The sequence below is a fragment of the Electrona antarctica genome (genome assembly GCF_951216825.1).
Source record: "Electrona antarctica genome assembly, chromosome: 10".
Classification (NCBI taxonomy): Eukaryota; Metazoa; Chordata; class Actinopteri; order Myctophiformes; family Myctophidae; genus Electrona; species Electrona antarctica.
This window is the reverse complement of record NC_136791.1, coordinates 38,668,272-38,691,433: the sequence shown is the minus strand read 5'-3', so window position 1 is coordinate 38,691,433 and position 23,162 is coordinate 38,668,272. Positions and strand designations below refer to the sequence as shown.

General features: G+C 43.2%; 1 protein-coding gene across 1 annotated transcript in view; it reads left to right on the top strand.

Annotated features, from left to right (window-relative positions):
• rims1a (regulating synaptic membrane exocytosis 1a) overlaps positions 1–23,162 on the top strand; it is a gene marked incomplete at its 5' end in the record, with an annotated part of 106,343 nt that overhangs the window by 3,513 nt on the left and 79,668 nt on the right. Inside the window, one exon of the mRNA XM_079511506.1 lies at positions 1,103–1,177. Within this exon, the coding sequence (XP_079367632.1) occupies positions 1,103–1,177 (75 nt within the window). The remainder of the gene's footprint in view (positions 1–1,102; positions 1,178–23,162) is intronic.

Sequence of the window (23,162 nt, the reverse complement as noted above, 5' to 3'; positions counted from 1 at the left end):
ATAGGCTACTATACTGTATATGGAGGACCTTGTGGGTTAAAATCAAATTAATGCTCAGGATTTTGCTATGTATAATGGTGTCTTTAAGGATTTCACCCTGGGACTATTCTTCATTTTGTACATGCTCAGAGGCACAAATGGATAAATGAACACTGAGGATTTTACTGTGTGACTGTTCGGTGTGATGGATCGAGTGTTACAGAGTTCCCCCTCCGCTAAAATAACTACTACCAATGTTGAAAAGACTTGATTGGATTTCATTGTCCATTACACACTGACTTTTATATTCACATTGTATTCCCATTCACAATATCATACACTTCAAGTAACAAGGACAGACTATTTTCTATGTATAGGGATGAGATATGAGAACAGATTATCTTTATTGACAAAATCATGTTGCTTCTTTAGCGCACTTCCTTGGGCAATCTCATTTTGAATCAGTGTTCTTCAGCTGAAGTTGGAACGCTTGAATCAGAGACAGGGAGATTCTTAACAAGCTGACAGAAACCAACCACGTAGTGCCTGTGATACCACACAGGCACACACCGAATCATGCTGTCATAGGCTCAAATTTGGCTTGTGTCGCACGTCACTCCCTCTGTCAGTGCTCTCTTTCCTGTCCTGCTCATCCGTCCATTATAGCAGAGATAAAAGACAGAGAGACTAAAAAGACAGAGAGCGACGTTTCACTTGTGACCTAAGCATTTCTTAGCAGGAAGAGACTTTGCTCAGAAAGAATTGGACATACAACGACATCTGTGTTTGATGGTGCTGTTTTTGGGGATTTCTCTCTCTGTCTGTCACTAACGTCCACCTCTCTCTCTCTCTCTCTCTCTCTCTCTCTCTCTCTCTCTCTCTCTCTCTCTCTCTCTCTCTTTCTCTCTCTCATTCTCCCCTCACCTCTCTCTCTCTATTCCTCTGTGATCTGACTGATCAGGAACCTCTGTGTTTATGGATGAGAATACATTTTTACGACAGATCAGAAGATGCATCGTCTGCGGCCTCCAATCTCGGTCCAACAGTTACATTTTTTAAAGTCATGAAAGTACCGCCATTGATGAGACTTTTAACATTATTTCCTACAACTTCTGTATTTCAGAGAGGAGAAGCCCATCCAAGTGAGATCGGTCAACCTGGTTGCGCAGAAGAAGCCTCCACAACAAAATGATGTCAGGTGAGAAGCTGCCTTCATCTTTGATCTGTTCAAAAAGTACATCATGAGTCATGACCACAGTCTTATAGTATAGGTAGATCCTGGAATTGCATTCACCTGGCTTACCACTTTAAAAGGAACAGTCAATTGTTTTTCGTCCACTGAGCATTTTTCAGGCTGGCCGTCTAAAATGGGTTAGTCTAAAAATGAAAGTTTTTAGCGGCTTAGATTAGAGGTTGAAACAATGTTGTTTCAAGATAGACGGTCTATATATAGACGTTTAAACAACGGCTAAAATATAGATGGTTTATAGACGTTTACAAAACAGCTAATCATTGTATAAGCTAAGCCTAGAGCGCTAAAAAAACGTTAGACCAGTTATAGCCTGGTTTTAGACAGATGTCTAATAGCCCACTATTGCTCAGTGGGATTCATTCATTCAGAATCATTCATTTTGGTCTTGGGATGGGATTTAATATCGCGCATCCAAAGGTTCTTGTCAAACAACTGAAGATTGCTTTTCAATCAGAACTACAGTAAATGAGAAAAAAATATCCTGTAAGGTCACCTGTTATCCAGCATGCTAGCATGATACACTTGCACCATTTACATGGAGGACTGTTCCTTTAAAACTCCCCCAGATTTCAAAAACACATGATGGCTGCATCTGTTTTGGAATGGAATGGGTTTCAAGGAAAGTGCTAAAACATGGGAACAGTTTCTTGTTGTTGTTGTTGTTGTTTCTAGCTCAACCAGTTAGCGACCGCAGTGTGTAATCATTATGTATGTGTTTGAATCTGGATCAAGAGCAGTCACATATATCATCCTCCCACTCTGCCCTCATGCATGTGTTTGTGCGTCTGGCTGGCTGTGTGTGCATGCTATGTTTTTATGCTATGATATATAGGCTACTATACTGTAGTACTTTTTTCTTCTTCTTCTCCATGTGAACATTGTTCTTCTTTCTTAGTTTGGTTGATAAGTGGACTGTGAGCTATAAGCCTTAGTTAGTTGAATTAATTACATTTGATTTATGAACAGTGAAAATATTGCATCAGTTGACATCAGTGTAAATGTATTGATTTTGACAAGGCAGCAACTGAGGTGCCAGGAAGCACTGTGTGCCAAATTCTTGAAGATGATCGAGATTGATACGGCTGTTGTTAATATACAAAGCATTAAAGTAAGGATGCATGTGAACTGCAAAAAGTTATAAATGATTTAAAATGATCAAACTTGCTGCTCAGGTATTGAATGGCTTTTGTTTGTGATTTAGTTAAGTGAGTATATTGTGGAACACGGGCATACGCACACACGCACGCACACACGCACGCACGCACGCAAACACACACACACACACACACACACACACACACACACACACACACACACACACACACACACACACACACACACACACACACACACACACACACACACACACACACACACACACACACACACTTGAAATATGTATGAACAGAAGTACAAGAATGCCTTGTACAAAGGACATAAACACTGCCAATGCAGTCAGACAATAGGAAAACAGCCAGTTACAAAGTGCCTACACGGCAGAACACTGTTACATTCAATACAGTTGACATACTTGTCAGACACAGCAGACATCAATCATGGATAAAGGAAACAAGGCCTCCAAACACGCACTCACGCACGTACACACGCACGCGCACACACACTATCTATACCGAAATGCCAAACATGCTATTATTGTTCCACCGTTACGTAAAATGGACGTAATCCAGCCAGTCAATCCAGTCCAGGTGCTGTTGAGTCATTACAGGCAGTGCAGCAGCTTGCTGCTTATAGGAAGGATTGAGATGGTGTGTGTGTGTGTGTGTGTGTGTGTGTGTGTGTGTGTGTGTGTGTGTGTGTGTGTGTGTGTGTGTGTGTGTGTGTGTGTGTGTGTGTGTGTGTGTGTGTGTGTGTGTGTGTGTGTGTGTGTGTGTGTGTGTGTGTGTGTGTTCACGCAGTGTGTGCGTGCGTGCGTGCACGCAGTGTGTACGCGTGTCTCGCACAATTTGATCAGGTCTCCGTCCAAGCTGCTTGCTTAACTGGTGGATATACTGTTAAAGGGATAATATCATGATGTAGTTGTTGTAGGGACAATAATTGTTCCCAGAGAAGCCAACACTGAACAGACTGAAACGCAGCTGACGTTGTGTGTCCGCTCCATTTTCTTCCCCACCAGAGTCCACACAAAATCTCTGCCAAACATGGTCAACCTACAAGCTCACAACACGTTGCAACACCCCAGGATACCGGTATAAACTCTGTACAGTAGTTCATGTGCTTCAAAGTTTACCCCAGGGATGTTACTTGCGTACAATCTGTGAACGTGAACACAATGATGTTGAAATCTCTGCTTATCAATCACCGTCCGCACCAGCGGTAACTGCATTACGCATGTTTAATAAAACCCAATTTTTCAGAGGTTACGATGACCTACTGCCAATTCCTCTTTCTAATTTCATTTTTATTTTTCGTTTCTTCTTTGCCGCTACTCTTGGTGGCCAGACATTCTCCTTGTACGTTGGGATTTATAGCAAAATAGCAATCTTCAGAAAAGTTTAACCAATTTGATGTAATGGCATGTACAGTATAGGCAATTCATGTATACGGGCATCTCAGTCAGGAGCTTTCTCATGAAATGCATCAGGGGAATTGTAGGAGCACATAAAACAGCCTAAATAGACATAATGCACATTGTATATGTCAATATGCATTATATCCATATGGTATGGTAAATATTGTTTTCCATGATCCCAAATTATGAATGAGTGTGTGTGCGTGTGCGCATGCGTGTGCGTGTGTGCGTGCGTGTGCGTGCGTATGTGTGTGTGAGTCGAGAGAGACGCTGACAATATTACATGTACAATGATTGATCAATTGTTTTGATGGTGTACATGTTTATGTGAGAGGCAAAGAGTATGTATGTAAGTTAAGTTTGAATAGAGTTCTAAATGCACTGTGATACATCACATGCACTCATGCACTGTGAGCACAACATTGCATTGACAAGCATTAGTGCAAGTGTGTGTGTCAGTGTGTGCATGTGTATAAAGGGCGTGTGTAAGTGTGCATGAATCGGCGTGTGTGTGTGTGTGTGTGTGTGTGTGTGTGTGTGTGTGTGTGTGTGTGTGTGTGTGTGTGTGTGTGTGTGTGTGTTGTGTGCTGTGTGCTTTGTGTGTCAGAGAGAGAGAGAGAGATGCTTTACTTTGACAGCCATTTATTAAAGCGGCATAACAGTTATAAGATTTCAACAGCTTTCAAGAAGCCATGAAAAATACATGAGGGCTCTGTTGTGTCTCTTTATAAAATACATGAGGGCTCTGTTGTGTCTCTTTATAAAATACATGAGGGCTCTGTTGTGTCTCTTTATAAAATACATGAGGGCTCTAGTCTGTTGTGTCTCTGTTGTGTCTCTTTATAAAATACATGAGGGCTCTGTTCTGTTGTGTCTCTTTATAAAATACATGAGGGCTCTGTTGTGTCTCTTTATAAAATACATGAGGGCTCTGTTCTGTTGTGTCTCTTTCGCGTCTGACCATCATATTGAGCATCAAGCACTTCTATTCCCTTTATATATCCAACTTCCAGTATTAATTAAGTCTTGTATCTGCCTACGTATTCAGTTATTATTTATTTCAATCAAGCACTATAATCAGATGCATGAATGAAATAGTAATCCCACTTGTTTGTTTCATGATAGTGTATGTAGGAGTAGTCTTCGAAAGCAACTCACACGCCAGTGTTGCGCTAGAAAAATAGCAGATCTACAAGCTCTATGTTATGCGCTCCGAACTTATATATGCTATTTTCGTCGTGCAAAGTACCATATGATGATGGGTGGTTAAATAACTATAGTGACAAAATCACAGATGTCCCCCACTCGCTGTTTAGTTGAAGCCTTTGTCGTGCAGTTGTAGTTTCATGTCACTGGGTAGGTGAATGCATTGTGCCACATATGGATTTTACAATATCAGGCAACCCCGTCAACTACTCACTCTATTTTATCTGATGTTTTCCATTTAGCTAGACAGCTTTCTCAAGCCAATTTGCAAGTACAGCATTTCACTTTATCAAGGCAAGACTCTCAAAAAATAAAATTCTACAGGGGAGGCAACCAAACAATCTGGAAAGGAAACACACTTTATTAGATTAATCAGATTATGTTTGGCATGGACTTTCCAAACAGAGGAAAGCTTGGCAAGGATGATGGTGTTTTATACTGAATAGGTTCAGTTCTGAGTTTATACCGTGTGAGGTTTGAAGATTTGCTGTAATATTTGCACTTGTATGTTGCCTTTTATGATTATCTTATGCTGTAATGTTATGTTTTTAATGTGGATTTTGGGAAGATTTGCCAATGGGCTAAAAGAGATCCAAACTAAAATCAAATCAAATCTGCTCCCATCCAATCAGTATTATGCCTAGCGACACCATGGCTCGCTTCCTCGCTCGAGCCATGGGGAATAATGCATGGGGAATAATGTATGGGGAATTTGAAGTGGATTGGACAACTGAATCTCATACCATATATTTGCTCATATATGAGCATACTGGTCGGATCGACAATGTGACGTATAGATGTGTGGGCCACGTAGTGGCATGATGAGGGCTGCAACGTGATATGCATCGGTTTAGTGACACTTCAGCTTCTCTTTGTGGTCTTTGTGAAACTCTGCTTTACTGCTAATTCAGTGTCAGTCAGTTGTTCAGTACAGATTTAATTCACTGTGCTGGGCTTGAAACACAATAGCTTTTTCATCTCTGTTACTCTATGACGCCTTTGAAGTTATGTGGGCTTCGCTGTCCTTGTTAGCTTGTTTGCGCTTCGATGTAAACTGCTTCCATACGTTGTGTCCTAGTTCACATCACTCCTACGGTCAGCAGCGAGTACTTTTCCCTGCCACACGATGATCAAAGGATAAAGCTTGCATTTATTCCATTAGTGTGTGTGTGTGTGTGTGTGTGTGTGTGTGTGTGTGTGTGTGTGTGTGTGTGTGTGTGTGTGTGTGTGTGTGTGTGTGTGTGTGTGTGTGTGTGTGTGTGTGTGTGTGTGTGTGTGTGTGTGTGTGTGTGTGTGTGTGTGTGTGCGTGCGTGCGTGCGTGCGTGCGTGTGTGCGAGGGTGCGTGTGTGCGTGCGTGCGTGTATATTAGTGTTATAGTGTATAGTTACACAATACAAACACACAGGCTATAATCACGCATGTGCATGCACCACACAAATGCCTTTACGAAAGGTAACAATCGCTCTTTAACATAACGGCATGTAGTAATGTAAGGACTGTTTACACCTCCCATCGGCCGTCCTGATTGGCCAGGTGTCTCCTGACAGCAGGGCGCCATGGCGATGGCCCAGCAGCGCTGTAGTAACCTCATGGAGCCCTGGGATTGGCTGAGAGTCACTTCCTCACTTCCTTCAGGGATTGGCTGCGGTCCTGGTCCTCCCTTGAGGCCCTGTGCTCCGGTGGAAGAGCTGAACTCTGAACAGTCTGAGGAGGTGAAAACTAGCTGGTCTCAAATTTTGTCACTGTCGGGAGCAAACCTTGTATAGCCATGTTTCAACCTCACATGCATTGTGTGTTGCTTGTAGATATATTGTATATATATATATACAGTATATAAACCCAACTCTACAGAAACACCAACAACAGTACATTATTTCATTAAGACTCTTCAGCTCAGGATTGACCAATACCATTTATTGAAAAGCTATTGTGTTTAGTTTGGCAGTGTGGCTCTATACTCACAGATTGTGAGATTACCTACATGTGCCCCGAGACACAGAATCTGATATCAACAACAACCCCCCAGAGCAGAGCACAAGATCAAGATATTACATTACAACATAACTTCAATTGTATGCCGCATATACCACATAGATATACTGTACATATACATATTGCATTAGAACAATGCATAATCACTTATAATCACAGAATCACCCATTACAGAACTGAATGCTGCAGGGAGGATGCCAGGGAGGTGGAGGGTATTGAGGGAATACGCTGACATCTGAACAACTGTGCCATATATATATATATATATATCATGTATAGCATGAAGAGTGAACACAGAATATAAAGACTGACTTATGCATATGCCTACTGTGGGCTTGTGTGAGTTAGCTTGAAGCGAATGAGAAACAGAGTATAACAGTGGGAGTATAAATTAATATTAACTATTAGCGAATGAAAGGGGGTTCAGGGGAGAGATAATTAGAAGTAACCTCCTGCCTACCATGTTGTAATGAACTATCGCTGCGCTGGATAACATTTTATAAGTTTGAATTCTCAATCTTCCTACAGTTTTAATGAGTATTTTATTGGAATAAAATAAATTAGAAGATAGAAGCACTGGCTTTGAAATGTTCACAACATGCTATAATATATAATAAAAAATATGTTGTACCCTATATTAATTCATGGGTCAATTTGAATAGAAAACTGTCATCATAGCTCAGTTTTTATTCATTTCTATTTAGTTTTCGTCAGTGAAAAAAGGTAGTCGACGAACACGTGTGTGTGTGTGTGTGTGTGTGTGTGTGTGTGTGTGTGTGTGTGTGTGTGTGTGTGTGTGTGTGTGTGTGTGTGTGTGTGTGTGTGTGTGTGTGTGTGTGTGTGTGTGTGTGTGTGTGTGTGTGTGTGTCCAATAAAATGTGTTTCTTGCATGTTTACATGCATGGGACCTCGTTCCACAACGTGTGCATGATTCATGCATACACAGTAAAATGCATAGAGTTCATGTAACTGTGAGAGTATTAAAAACTGACCCTTATGGGTCACTCATAGGCATGTGTATGGGGTGGGGGTGGGGGGGGGGCAGGCATGTGTATGGAAACTAGCTACTGATGGATATACTGTGTGTGTGTGTGTGTGTGTGTGTGTGTGTGTGTGTGTGTGTGTGTGTGTGTGTGTGTGTGGGGGGGGGGGGGGTGGGAGGGTGTAATGTGTATATGCTCTGTGTATATGAGTGTGTGGCAGTGTGTAAAGTATGCACTTGCTTATGTCTATATATAGGCTACTGTGCATCTGTGTGTTGTGCATATTTGTATAAAGGTTCTATGAGAGCTTATGTGTTTTATGAGTGCGTGTGTGCGCGTGCGTGCGTGCGTGCGTGCGTGTGTGTGTGGCGATGCCAGGCCATATGGAACTCTGTCTGGGGAACTCACTACCCACTTAGCTCCACTGTTGGCTCTGGTGCTCTCTCCATCTGTCTCCCTTCTCTCCAAGCTCTCTCACCCTCTCTCTCTTTCTGTTGATTCCTCTCCCCATGTTGGTCCGCCCGTGCGTCCGTCCTTGTGTCCATCTCTCCTCCACATTCTTTCTGCCTTTAGCTTCAACCCCCCCCCCCCCCCCCCCCCCCCCCTCTCTCTCTCTCTCTCTCTCTCTCTCTCTCGCTCTCTCTCTCCCCATCTTTAGTTCTTCCCAGTACCTCCTCTGAAACGGGATACAGAAATAGACTTCTTTAGCTATCTGTCTAATTACTGTGTGTGTGTGTGTGTGTGTGTGTGTGTGTGTGTGTGTGTGTGTGTGTGCGTGTGCGTGTGTGTGTGTGGGGGGGGGTCTGTGACAGTGTGTAAGTAATGAGGTGTGTTATTGACAGAGTTGAGAGTCTCTTCAAGCCCCTCTCTCTTTTTCACTTTTTCAGAGTCAGATTGCATGGTGGTTCTAAAAACCCACTTGAAAACGTCAAAAACGCTTGCAGCCCCGGCTGTCGTGTTAAATCGTCAGATGTGTGGGCTGACCGTGTGCATTTTCAGAGCATGCTTGTTTTAATGATCAATCAATCGATTGTGTTCCGGCTTGGATCAATATACTTCCCTATTTATCACCATGAAAACTCATCTTTCAAGATTTTAAAGAAAACATTCATGATGTTTTTTGGGGGTTTTTTTGTACATAAATTTTTGGATTTTTGGATTTCCAATTATTTGCGGGCCCACTTTCATGGCGCACCAGTTGAGAATGGTTGTGTTAAAGCAGCACTGTATAGAGCGTCCAAGTCCCGCCCCCTTTCATGACGACGCCAGGCCCAGGAAATTTATCCCAATGCATTTTTCCCATAGACATTTCAAAAAAAATATTTATTTAAAGACCTTTTAAGCGTCGTACGAAGCCAACTCGAGTCATGACAAATCATGACAACAAACACAATATTTTGGACCAAACAAATAATTATAAAGAAGAAAAACAACAAAAAAAGGGTTGTAACCTGCCGTTTTTTTCTACTTTCTAATTCTGGCCCAAAACATTGTGTTTATTGTCATGATTCGTCACGACAAGAGTTGGCTTTGTCCGCGGCGTAAACGTCTTTAAATAAATACTTTCTGAAAAGTCTATGAGGAAAATGAACGGGGATTTATTTTCCGGGTCTCTCGAGGGGGCGGGACTGCGACGCTCTATAGTGTTGGGTATCAGTGGCCACCTTTTGGACTTAAAATAACATGGCAGCCAACGTCTTTGACTTCATTACCCAAGAGGCACCCAAGCATGTCCAGGTAGGACACGTTAAGTTGACCAGTCTTTGCTTTGCCTGGCGGTTGTGCCTTGGTGCTTATAAACATGATAAGATTTATAATGTTGTCGGATAGTGCTGTTACATACTGCAGTGCTGCTTTAAATTGGGGGTGCAATGGATTTTTCGTCATTTCAGTCTGAAACGGAATGCTGTACGTTTCTGAGTGTTGCATCCCTTCAGGCTATTGGACGTTAGTGTCTACAGCGTGGAGTCTATTTGTTTACAAACTTTACAAGTGAGAGACAGACTGCAAGCTTATAGCATGCTACTACGTTGTGGCTTATTTCTAACCATAATGTTTTCAGACACATATTTTAGCATGTTGATTAAGTTTAAAACGAGTATACACTATATACATAATCTTGAACGAGATTAAAAGCGGAGTAGTTCTGTAATCAAAATCAGTGTTTGGAGGAATGTGCAGCAATGGGAATCAGGTGAATGAAATCAAGATTCAAGATTCATGCAGGCCTCGACACGTCATCACGCATCACGCTTTCGTTCAAAGGAAGTAATTACAATTGGCTTTTTATGGACTTTTGATATAAAAATATATAAATGGAAATGTTCCCATGGTTTTGGCATTTATTGTTAGGTATGCCAATATGCTGACCAAGGATATGCTCTAAAAGTGTGAGAAACACATTTTTCATTTCACTATACGTCTTTAGGACTACAGTACGTACGCTTCAGCCTGGCAAATACGTCTACGCTTCCCTGCGTGGGACTGGGGATATGCGGCATGCAGCAGCATCAGCAGCAGCAGCAATGCGTGATGGGAAGTCTCCTCTCGTGTCCTTTAATTAGATGAAGAGGGCCAGCGTTCTGTCGGATGTCAGATAATCATCTGAAGTTAATGTTTTGCGGTAAGGGTCAGAGCCGAGGCTGGCGTTTAGTATCCTGTTCAGTTAGTGTATTATTTGCCTCAGTTCAGAGGCTATATATGCTCTGATTATAGAACACAATGGATGGCTGCGCTGTCGGCCGCTTGGATCTCACATTTATTTTAAAATAATTAATACAAAATAATTTTATGAGATTTACATGTTTTTTTCGGTATGTTGCATGTTAGGGTGGCTGCACTAATAACTTCGGGCAGGCCTGTCTAGAGTTAAAATGGACAGGTATCAGTCAAAAGGGAGACATCAAAGAGGAAGGATGGAAGGATCAACATATGGAATGTCAGAACAGGTCAGCTCCATATATGGAGATCTAAGGGTTTGAGGTTTGAGGTGAGATGTAGAATTGCTGGCCAATAGGCCAATATGACATCAGGGATCTCCATATACAGTAGGGGCTTAATATTGATGACATCACTTAATGTCATGAGGCATGACTATATATGGGGTGTGACTGACGGGAAATGCACGATTTCATAGTCAAACTAGAAAAAGTGCCCCTCGGGGCACAGGCCTCCACCAGGATTGATATTTGGATAAAATGTGAAGGACTAATATAAAGAGTGTTGCACATAAATGGGCCTCCTGGTGGCGCTCAAAAAGCCAAATGTTTTCCTTGGGCTGTAGGGAGTGTGCACACAACGTTTTGTGCATACAAAGTTATATGCAGATCGGTGCATGTAAAGACGTGACCTGGCCTGTTATAGCGCCACCATGAGGCTGATTTGAAAAATGTCAAGTTGCATTGCTTCCTCAGCCTAGTGGGAATATGCGTGCACAGTTTCACTGCACTCGGGCTCTGCGTTCATGATTTGCAGCATTTTGTACAAAATGGGCCACTCCTGAAAACTTAGGAAGGCAATCTTAGCCAATCAGTGTAGAATCTTAGAATTCAATCAGACTCGTCTTGATCACATGACTACAGAGATCATGTGTGACTAATATAAACAAATGTGTTTTACAGAAATCGGCCTCATGGTGGCGCTATAACTGGGAGATGTGGAAAATGCAGGAAACATGTTTTGCCATGGCCTCTAGGGAGTGTGAATGCAAAGTTGTACACAGATTGATGCAGTTATAGGTAAAAAATGGAATTGCCCTGTTATAGCGCCACCATGAGGCTGATTTGGAAAAAAATAACTGGCATGTCGTCCTCGGCCTAGTGGAAATGTGCGTGTATAATTTCACGGAAATTGCACACTGTGTTTGTGATTTGTGGCATTTTGTTTGAAACGGACCAATCATGTGAGCTTTGGAAGCCAATCTTATAGCCAATCAGGATGGAAGATCGGAAATGGTACAGATCTGTGTTGATCACACCGAATTGTGTGATGTATGGATAAAATGTGTACGAGTAATGTACAGAAATGTGTTTTGCCTAAATCGGCCTCATGGTGGCGCTATAACAGGCCGTATTTGGGGCAGAGGTTCGTCGTTGGCATCCAGGGAGTGTGTGTGCAAAGTTTGGCATGGATCGGGAGCGAGATTAGCTGGTAACGGACGGATGGAAGGACGGACGGACGGACGGACGGACGGACGGACGGACGGACGGACGGACGGACGGACGGACGGACGGACGGACGGACGGACGGACGGACGGACGGACGGACGGACGGACGGACGGACACACACACACACACACACACACACACACACACACACACACACACACACACACACACACACACACACACACACACACACACACACACACACACACACACACACGGACGGACGGAGTGCAAAAGGAGACAATACGGAGAGTGCACGCCACGGGGTACCTGGTGACTCGAAAGAAGTATCAAAAGTAATCGATAAAATTATTGCCAAGAAGACAATCGATAGTTGCAACCCTTAACTGAAGGCAGGCTTCAGGCTTATTGTATATTAGGTGGTTACTATAGGCTACCGTGTATTTGTTTGTTTCTGTCTTAAGCTGATATATAGCACATATCCTCTCTCCTTTCTCTCTTTCCACTGTCCTTCCTAAATAATGCAGAAATTTATAAATATATCCTAAAGGTCACTTAAAACTACAAAAACACAATTGTGTGCAGGTGCATTCAAGGTGAGAACAATGCTGAATCAAGCTGGGAACATTCACCTTGAGACCAAAAAAATAAAGGAAATCTAGTATTATTAGATGCACAGTAAAAATCCTCAGTGGTAATTCATCCATTTGTAGCTCTGAACAGGGACGTGCTGGCCATTGGGAAATTCGGGACAACTCCCGAACGGCCGGTCCAATCCAGGCCGGTCTGGGTCAGCCGTTTTTTGGCCGCGCGCCTAGAGGGCCTCCGCAACTCCACTTCCCGGGGTGAATTATGGGCCCACCACGTCCCTGGCTCTGAAAGTGTACAAATGGAATCACATCACATCAAACCACTAAACCAGCTTTACTTAAAGGGATACTTCACCTTTTTATTAATGACGTTTAGAAGATTTAGAACACTTGTGTGTGTAATACTGTATGTGGTTTTAGATATTTTAGATTTTAGCAGTGTCCATGATGTCACAGACACTGACACTTCCTTCCTGGACTACAGCCCTCCCCCTATCCACAAGGAGGAGCAGTGCACCAAAGCATTATGGGAATTGTCCAGGTCCAAGTCCAGGAAGGAAGTGAGCCCAGTGTCTGTGACATCATGGACAGTGCTAAAATCTAAAATATCTAAAACCACATATTACACACATAAAGACCCCAGGAAAGTGTTCTAAATCTTCTAAATAAATAAATAAATACCGATCACATCGCTCCACAGGCTGGGAGCGTCTGTTGGGCAACACTCGGTTATTTTCCGGTGGGACGTCATCAAAAATGTTCCCCTGGTCTCTAAACTGCCTCCCCCTGGCCAGCCGGGGCGCCTGATGGAGGGGAAAGGAACAGGTTGGAATAACGTGTTCTTTTCACGCGCTACGTCCAACCCTGTCGGGTGTAAAGGAGCAACTTGGCCACTCATGCATGAAGGAAGCATGAGTTCAAGTCCGTTGCTCTCCCCAGGTTGGCGGAGGGTGTGTAGAGCCCAGGATCACATTAGATAATTGACACAGGGGTGAAAAATGGGTTACAAAATCGTGGGATAAAAAAAAAATTCCCCCAATTTTAGCCGACGAGATCGAAAATCTTAAAGCGTTAATAACTCATTCCGTCCAATTCTAAGAAAAGATTATGTGTTAGACGGCCCATCGCGGTCGCTAGTCGCGTTAGAATTAATCATACCTCCCGTTGTTGTCGATCGCATCGAGAGTGTTTTGGCTACATCAAGCTACTTCAGCCACATCCGGGATAGCATCCGGTCAGTCACTAAATGTGCTCCGCTGAAATCGCTGGGCGATGTGTCCCTTTAAGTTTTCAGTGCAAATGCATTACTGTCAAGTTAGATCTTAACCCATTACGGGGCACTTTAGATTTTAACCACTTTAACCATTGTTTTATACTTTGCGGCCAAATACATATAATTTAAGGTAGTCCTTGACATCACCACCACTGATATAGCAACATATGTTTTCAGAAAACGTGTAACTGATTTAGAAGATTTTGTAGAATCGGCCTCAAGTCTTAATTGGTTAATTGGAGGTAAAGTCAAACTATGCAAAGCACCATTCTGGTATTTGCTGTATAATGTTGCAGGACATCATTAAGACCTCACTTACTGGGTTTAACCACTAATAGACATTTTATTACCTCTTGAATATAGCAGAGATCGATAAGGACTTCCTTTCCCATCATATACCCTTTGAGACAACTTCCTCTTTTGGATTTTTCAGCGCTGTCAAAGAAAGTTGTCAAATTATAAACGTCCAGCCTTGTTGATATGTCCCAGTATGTACAGTATACAATGGCAAGTTGGCAACATATCGTTTTATAGTACAGTAGGGTCTTTGACTCTTTTTCTTTTTATGTTAGCCTACACAAATGCAACCTTGTTTGTACCCATGACATTTTTTTTAAAGGCAGTGGAAAACTATTTTGTTAATGAAGGAGTCTTCATGTGCAGAATATAAGGAAGAAGTCTGCACAAACTACTCCAAAAATGGTTTTACTGTGCAAAATCAGTCTTCCTCAGCTGAAGATAATTACAGTGACTTATGTAGACCATTATAGCAGAGATTTGAATCTTTGGCTATCATCACAACTGACCTATTGAAGAAACGACAGCAACAGGGGCAGCTGGGAAGGGCAGCTTGCCTTCCCAGCATACCGGTGTACAGTACAGTTAAGTGTTTAATCAAATTTTGTTGTAATTTGTAACATCAAAATCAAATTAGCAAGGCCTAAATCTTTTACAAATCCATACCAGTCCTGGGTCAAGCCATTTAATCTCTACAAATCTCTAAAACATTTTTAAAGAGTGGTTTAGTGATGGAAAATACGTTAGGGGGAGGTCACTCATAGACGAGCAGGCTGGCATAAACAACAGATGCGTGTGCACACACAAAAACAAACGTAACTTATTATTACCTTTTATGTGGAAAGAACAGAAGTCAGAAGTAAAGTGGCGGCGTGTGAACAGGGGTGGCATGGAAACGTGGAGGTGTAAGGCGTGACGTCAGAGGCAGTGTCATATTGGCAAATGGGTCTTCCGCTTGGCGAGCACAGGGAATGGTGGGCAGTGGAGTGTGGACAGTGGGTAAACTTTCGCTTTGTAATTAAGGGGATATTCACATAATGGTAAGCGCACAAATTGACCCGACACACAAGGCACCATCACGCTTGATTGATTGTCTGACAGCGTTGGTCTTAAAGTGGACAGGTTGACCTGTCCAGGGGGTTTCCCTGCCTCTTGCTCAGTGACCCTGAAATGCATCAAGAGGGCATAGAAAATTGAAGGACTGAATGAAAGATTGTGCATTAGGTTAATTAGTTGAAATGTACTGGTACCATCTAACTCTGGCAGCCTGACTTTGGCTGTTAACCAAGGAGAGGAATTGGCATTGATTGCTCATTACTTTACCTGGCTCTTCTTGATTAAAAAAAAAAAAAAGGAAAGAAAAGAAAAAGTTTTATTTTTGTCTTGTTCCTTGGCTTAAATCCTGAGACTCTGAACTCATGTGACCTCCTAGCTTCAACAGTACGGTAACTAAAATTGTCTAAGCACCTTGGCTCTGACTCATGGCTTGCTTGTAATATTGTTATAGGAATTGAACATACTCCATTTGGCACTTGTGTCAATGGTCACTCTGAGATGTACAGAGACCAACGAGAGTCGCATTCTTCAGATGCTTTTCTACTGTCGGGGTGTCCAGGTGAAATAGAGCAGTGGTTCTCAACCTTTTCAGCCCCAAATAAATCAATAAATAAATTAATAAATTAATGAATTAATAATAATAATCATATTTGAACCCCCCCTGGCAGGCACTTGAAATTGTGAAAATAGCCAATCAACAAGCTTGCCTCTTTCTTATATTAACACTTTGAGGGCTTTAAATTGATTGATCAAACTATATGCCCTGCTTAATACGCTATACCCGATGTTGTTGTATGTGTTAAAATCGCCGTATTTTAATAATTAAAAATAAATTCCGTCTTTGCTGCGGAGCTGGTGGATAGAGCTTCATGTTATGATGACGAAAGCGGAAATCAACCCATGCGCTGGGCTGCTAGGGCTTCTGGGAAATTGAGGCCAATACAAGTGAACGGGGGTTTTGTCCGCCTCCAAACACCTCTTGGGGCGGATCTTTTGGCTTAGCAAGATGGCGGGTGGTGCGATCGTACAAAAACAAACGGAAGAACCTATTTTCGCCGGATTTTCACGGATCAAACGCCCAAATACTTCAGCGTATGATCTAAAGGTAATAAAACAATCTCGGCAGCGTAGAATATTTGATTATAATGCGGGTAACGTGTAGTATGCAGTAGAACTGTTAAGAATCATTTGGGGACCCCCTGGGTTGAGAACCACTGCCAAAGAGGTAGAACACTCACTCACCACAGAGGCCTGGGTTGATCCCCGGCCGGCCGGCCGGCCGGCAGCAGTGCCTGTGGCTCGGCTGGGCACTCAGACAACACAATTGCATGTTACACACTCCTGCCTCCTCCTCCCATGCAGCTCCTCGTATGGCCAGGTGAGAAGAAGAAGCAGGCTGGTGGCTCCATGTGTGTTGGAGGAGGAGGCATGTGTTTGTCTACCCCCTCCCTCCACACACACCAACAATGGAGGCTGGCAGGGGGCCACGGCAAACATGCACAGTAAAATCTGCCAAAAATTTGGCTAGTAGACCTGAGGCCGATTCTACGGCACATTGGAGCACAAACGCCTTCTACAAATCAGTAGTTCTCACACTTTCAAGATAAAAAAAAGAAAAATCTAAAATGACACAGATGCTTTCCTGGTTTTAATATATTAAGATGGCCTTACTGTTGTGGGAAACATTATTGCACATGCATTCCCTCGTAGTGTTGCAGGTTAAATCAGGCCTGTGACGCATGCAATGTCGTTTTCTATTTTCTCTCCCTTCCCTTCCCCTCTCTCTCTCTCTCTCTCTCTCTCTCTCTCTCTCTCTCTGTAACTCTCCAGTGTCCACAATACTATCTATACGAGCAGATGTATCTTGAACAAACAATTGGTGCAGGCAGGTACCCCGCAAATAATAATAGTGTGAGCCTGTATACAGGTAGGCTTTTTTCAGCATGCGACACCAGCTTGCAACAACATATTAATATCATTTAATATACACCATATGTATTGCAAAGAAAATAAGAGAGAAAGAGAGAGGGTGTGGGGCTACACCAGGCAGCCCAGCATGGTGAATGTTCTGACGGAAACAGCTATAGGGAGAACAGAGCCTGGCACAGAGAAGGAGAGGGAGAGAGATGGAAAGAGTGATGGAGAGAGAGAGAGATTCCCTGTGTCCCTAGTGGCAGATGGTAGCCTGCCACACCACAACATAATGGCCTGATATGCCAAACCACTCTCTTGAACAAACACACACACACACACACACACACACACACACACACACACACACACACACACACACACACACACACACACACACACACACACACAGACACAGACACACACACACATGCAATATGCACACACACAGAGACACACACACTCACACTCACACACACAGACACGCGCACCTGGACGCACGCACGCACGCACGCACGCACGCACGCACGCACGCACGCACGCACGCACGCGCGCATACATGCACTGATGCACACATTTTAATTTATAACCCAACAGCACTATAACCCAAACTATAATTGGAATAATGTCCAACTAACATCCAATGGTGTTCTGCTAACAGAGTGTACATGAGAGGGAGTGGTACTATGTTGGCATGGTGTGCTATGTGGTTGCAGGCAGCCAGGCAGGCATAGATCCCAGTGGCGTGCACAGACATTTAGAGGGACAGGTGCTCAAGTGGAAAAAAGGGCACTTTGTGCAGCGCGTGGAACCGGCGGGTTGCCTTAATAGTGAGATTTATAGATTGTGGGGCCTAAATAATATATTGGAAGCTTTTTATCAAGAATTGATCAATGTTACCATGGTCCACATACTGTACTGTGTAACTGTACAAAATAAGAAAAAAAGTAAAAAAAAGAAAAAAGAAAAGTGTTGTTTTTTTTGTTTGTTTTCTAAAGGGCACATTGCCAAAAGGGCAGGGGGTGCTCTAGCACCCCCTAGTGTCTATCTGTGCACGCCACTGATAGATCCGGTCCTGGTTCGAAAGCAGGCTAAGTAGTTGCTCCTGTACATTTGATGTATCTTTAGGTACAGTATTTTGGCCTTATTGTCTGCAAAATGTTATTATTTATTAGGATTATGCGTGATGTATGGATGTATGCGTGATGTATGGATAAAATGTGTATGACTAATGAACAGAAATGGGTCGTTGTGGAATATTTGGGGCAGAGGTTCGTCATTGGCATCCAGTGTGTGTGCACAGTTTGGCATGGATCGGGCCAACAGTGCCAAATATTAGCTGTTAATGGACAGACGGACACACGGATACATGCACACGGACACATACGGACACACGGACGGACGGAGTGCAAAACATACTCTCTCCCCATGCCTTCGGCCTGGTGGAGACAATAAGTTAAACATGGCAGAGAGAGCAATACATTAGAGGTCCTAGATCTATAGTGATGTGATCAGGAAGTATTGGTGATTCTCAACCTTATCAGGATCAGGGCCCACATGAAAGCCTCTCGAATGCATTCGCGGCCCACCCATGTGACCACCCGTTAAAGATGGAGTGCAATTATTAACAAATGCTGTTTGGCTAACATTGACGATCACACTTACGCACGCGCACACTTACGCACTTACGCACGCACGCACGCACGCACGCACGCACGCACGCACGCACGCACGCACGCACGCACGCACGCACGCACGCACGCACGCACGCACGCACGCACGCACGCACGCACGCACGCACGCACACACACACACACACACACACACACACACACACACACACACACACACACACACACACACACACACACACACACACACACACACAAACCCATTCTTTGCCCTGCCATGCTTTTACCTTCCATTCAATTTCCCAAATAGCAGGAGAGAGGGGAGGGATTTTTTAATACTGGTCTATAATAAGACACTGAATGAACTCCAATCAATCGTGTAGATGACTTCTCTACCAGGGAGGAGGTGCTCTGTCTACAGTTGCAGGGAGAAAGAGGAGGACGTTGCCAAGTGAGTGAAGTGAGTGAATAAATTAAGAGGATTTTGGGGAGTGGAAAAAGGAGAGGGAGGGGGAGAGAGAGAGAGAGAGAGAGGGAGAGGGAGAGAGAGGGAGAGGTAGAGGTAGAGAGAGAGATAGAGAGATGGGTAAGACATGCAGGAATGATCGATCCTCCTCAGGTTAGATTCAAACCCGGGCCGGCTGAAAGACAGCAGAAAGATAGACAAAGATAATATCTTTGTCTATCTTTCTGCAGCTCTCTCTCTCTCTCTCTCATTATCTTTGTCTATCTTTCTGCTCTCTCTCTCTCTCTCTCTCTCTCTCTCTCTCTCTCTCTCTCTCTCTCTCTCTCTCAATCAGTGAAGATTGTCAGTCAGTCAGTCAGTATGTCTATCTACATATCAGTGACAAATCTTCACTGATCAGGGCACGGTTATATACTTAATTTACACTGTTCCTCGAAGAGCTTGTATAGTTTTTAGAGCTGGGACTCGATTAAAAAAATTAATCTAATTAATCAGAGGCTTTGTAGTTAATTAATCTCGATTAATCGCATTTTAATCGCATATCAATATTCAACCCGAGAACAGTGAGAAACCTTTTTTTTCAAATGTTTTTTGGTATCCCAGTGAATAGTGACTATGGGATTCCACTCATTTTCAACATTTTACTGTCATTAATATACCTTAGAGTTGTTGTGTGGATATAATAAGAAAGTCCCCCCCATTCTGTGTTGCCTAGAACTGGAGGTCTGAAAAAAATCAGTAACATTATGAAGTACATCTCAGTGACATCACAAAAATGTACTTCATAATGTTACTGTTTTTTTCAGACCTCCAGTTCTATAGGCAACACATAATGGGGGGACTTTATTATTTCCAGTGCACACAACTCCATAGAAAAATCTCCGGTCTCCGGTGGTCTGTGAGACATGTTAAACTGAAGCAGCTAGCAAGCCTAGCATATAAGCTAACGTTGGTCATAAATGGATCCTTTCCCTCTGACATTGCACACAGCCATGCCGCTATCCACGCGTCCATCCGATAGCTTTTACATCTAAATGTCCCATCCATGGAGCAAAAGCGATATAAGCGGCTTCTTCATTCGATTAATTTGGGTTTGGATTTTGGGCTTTCTGACGGAGCTGTAGCCTGTAGTGTAGAGTGAACAACAGCTGCTGCTGCTGCTGCTGCAGCTCACGTGCCGCAGCCAATTCAGTACTACTAGTAGAAACACAGTGAGAAACGTTCCGCGTTAATTTTTCTGTAGTTAATTAATCTCAATTAACGCGTTAAAGTCCCGGCCCTAATAGTTTTCTATATTCGTCGAGCGACACGGGGACTGCCCATAGATCAGAAGTATCGTTAGTCCGGTTGGCGAACATGCGCTAAGGTTGTCTAACATGCGCTGCTGGTTGGCGAACATGCACTAAGGTTGTCTAACATGCACTGCTGGTTGGCGAACATGCGCTAAGGTTGTCTAACATGCACTGCTGGTTGGCGAACATGCACTAAGGTTGTCTAACATGCACTGCTGGTTGGCGAACATGCGCTAAGGTTGTCTAACATGGGCTGCTGGTTGGCGAACATGCACTAAGGTTGTCTAACATGCGCTGCTGGTTGGCGAACATGCACTACGGTTGTCTAACATGCGCTGCTGGTTGGCGAACATGCCTACGGTTGTCTAACATGCGCTGCTGGTTGGCGAACATGCGCTAAGGTTGTCTAACATGCGCTGCTGGTTGGCGAACATGCGCTACTCCCATGCTTGCGGTTATATTATGTTTAGGTTAGGGTTAGAGATAGGGTTAGTAATTTCGGAACAATGGGAGGTCGGAACTGAGCGACACCACCACGCAACAAAGTCTAACTCAGGCGGCGGGCCTTAATTTCCAAATGGCCAGCAAAGTAATGTTCTCTCACCACATTTTTGACTTGGCCTCATTGTTGTTCAATTTATGTATACCTGTTTTTTGGATATCGATCCAAGAAGTGCGGGGGGGGGGGGGGGGGGGGGGGGTGACTCATGCCTGACTAGGGGCCTGAGTCACTACAGGGAAAAAGTGGAGCGATGCGGAGCCACCAGGCAGCAAGCCACCCAGCTTTATAGGCGCCCAGGAGCGGGAAGGCTAGCAGTGCCAACGATGATGCCTCGAGACTTGAGCCAAAAGCACTGAATGACTGAAGGCTATTTTAGTTAGAGAGAAAACAGGAAGAACCTGGAGGAGGAATGAGGATGGGGTGGGGCCACGCTGCTTTATGAACACCCAGGGAGCTGAAATGGTCATTCCTGTGTGTGTCTGGATGGCCGGCAACGATGGCGCACTAGGCCTTAAAAAAGAAAAAAAGAAAACGGGGCTGAAAAACTGTATTCTGTATTTCTTTCAAGTTCAAGACTGTAGTGTTTCACGTTGGTGATTTGGTTTGAGGCAAGGTGTTACAGCAAGCAATAAGACATTTTATGAACAATGGTAAATCCAAGAAATGACCAATGGAGAGGGGGCACGGAGTGTTGAGTGTGTTATTGTGCCATATTGAGTAAATGTTGACACATGGGATAAAATAGACCTCATCATGTTTGGATTAGATATGTATAATGTATGTATAATGTATGTAATAGAAGAGTTGCGATGTTGAGGGGGCAGAAACCGAGCGCTCGAACCCTGTTCATGCAGCCTGGAGAGGGACAAGCTGGAGTTTGAAATACATTGTTTTTAACGAGGGCGGCGCAATAAGAGCCATTTTAGGCATGTGTGCAACATGCCAACTGTTTTAAAGTATTGTACAGTAACAACTAAAGTCTCTGTAATGTGTATGTTGTTTTGTATTACTACAAAACAATCTAAAATAAATGGATTTAAGATCATTAAAGCTGGGCTGTTACCTGAGTCCAATGCATTTCTGCCTACTTCCGGTCAAGGCCTTGTCCCAGTTGGTTGTCCCCTCTCAATAGAAGTCTATGTAGGAGAGCCGCCAGTGGACTGGCCCCATGAAGTGAACAGAGTTTGCGTAACTCTGTCTTACTCTATGGCTCTGATATGGCCTATAGAGAATAGCAAAAATGTTCCACTCAAGGGGTGACAAGCCTGGGCTTTATGTTGGACTTGATATTAGTGGTGGAGCTGTTCTGGTTTTTAGTTGATGATACAGTGGCTTAGATCATGAATAAATCATCATAAATCATGTAATCATAACCATATGAAACAGCTTGGCTGATTGGAGTTTTGTCGATCTAGATTTCTGTTCCTACTCTTCCATTTGTTCCTGTCATTGTTCAACTTTCTGTCTGGTTCACTAGCTGACACAAGGACATCAGCATCACCTCTATATGCCGTACGTCTGGTACACATCTGGCATGTGTTCTGAAGAACATCTCCACATACCGTATGCATGCAGTGGTGTAAATTAACTAAATACATTTACTTAAGTATTGTACTTAAGTACAGTTTTGAGGTATTTGTATATTAGGCTACTTGAGTAGGCTATTTCCAATCTCCATTACTTTTACTCCACTACATTTATATGGAAACTTTAGTTACTATAGTTACTTTGTAGATTTTGATTATTTTTGCAAAGCATACATCAACCACGTCAGCCCTATATACATTTCAGCCATTTTAAAATAGCAGATCTACAAGCTCACAATGCGTCACATCGCGACGCATTGTGAGCTTGTAGATCTGCTTTAAAAATATATATCAGACGTTGGACTAATGGTATACAAGAAAATATATGAATCCATTAACAACATCACCGCCACATAAATGTATGAAAAAATGTATTGCTTGTCCTGGTATGAGTAATGAAAGAAAATGAAATATACTGGGTGATAACTATAGGGAATATATTGGTTAAAATATTGTAACCCCGAAATGTAGTGTACGGAAAAGATGT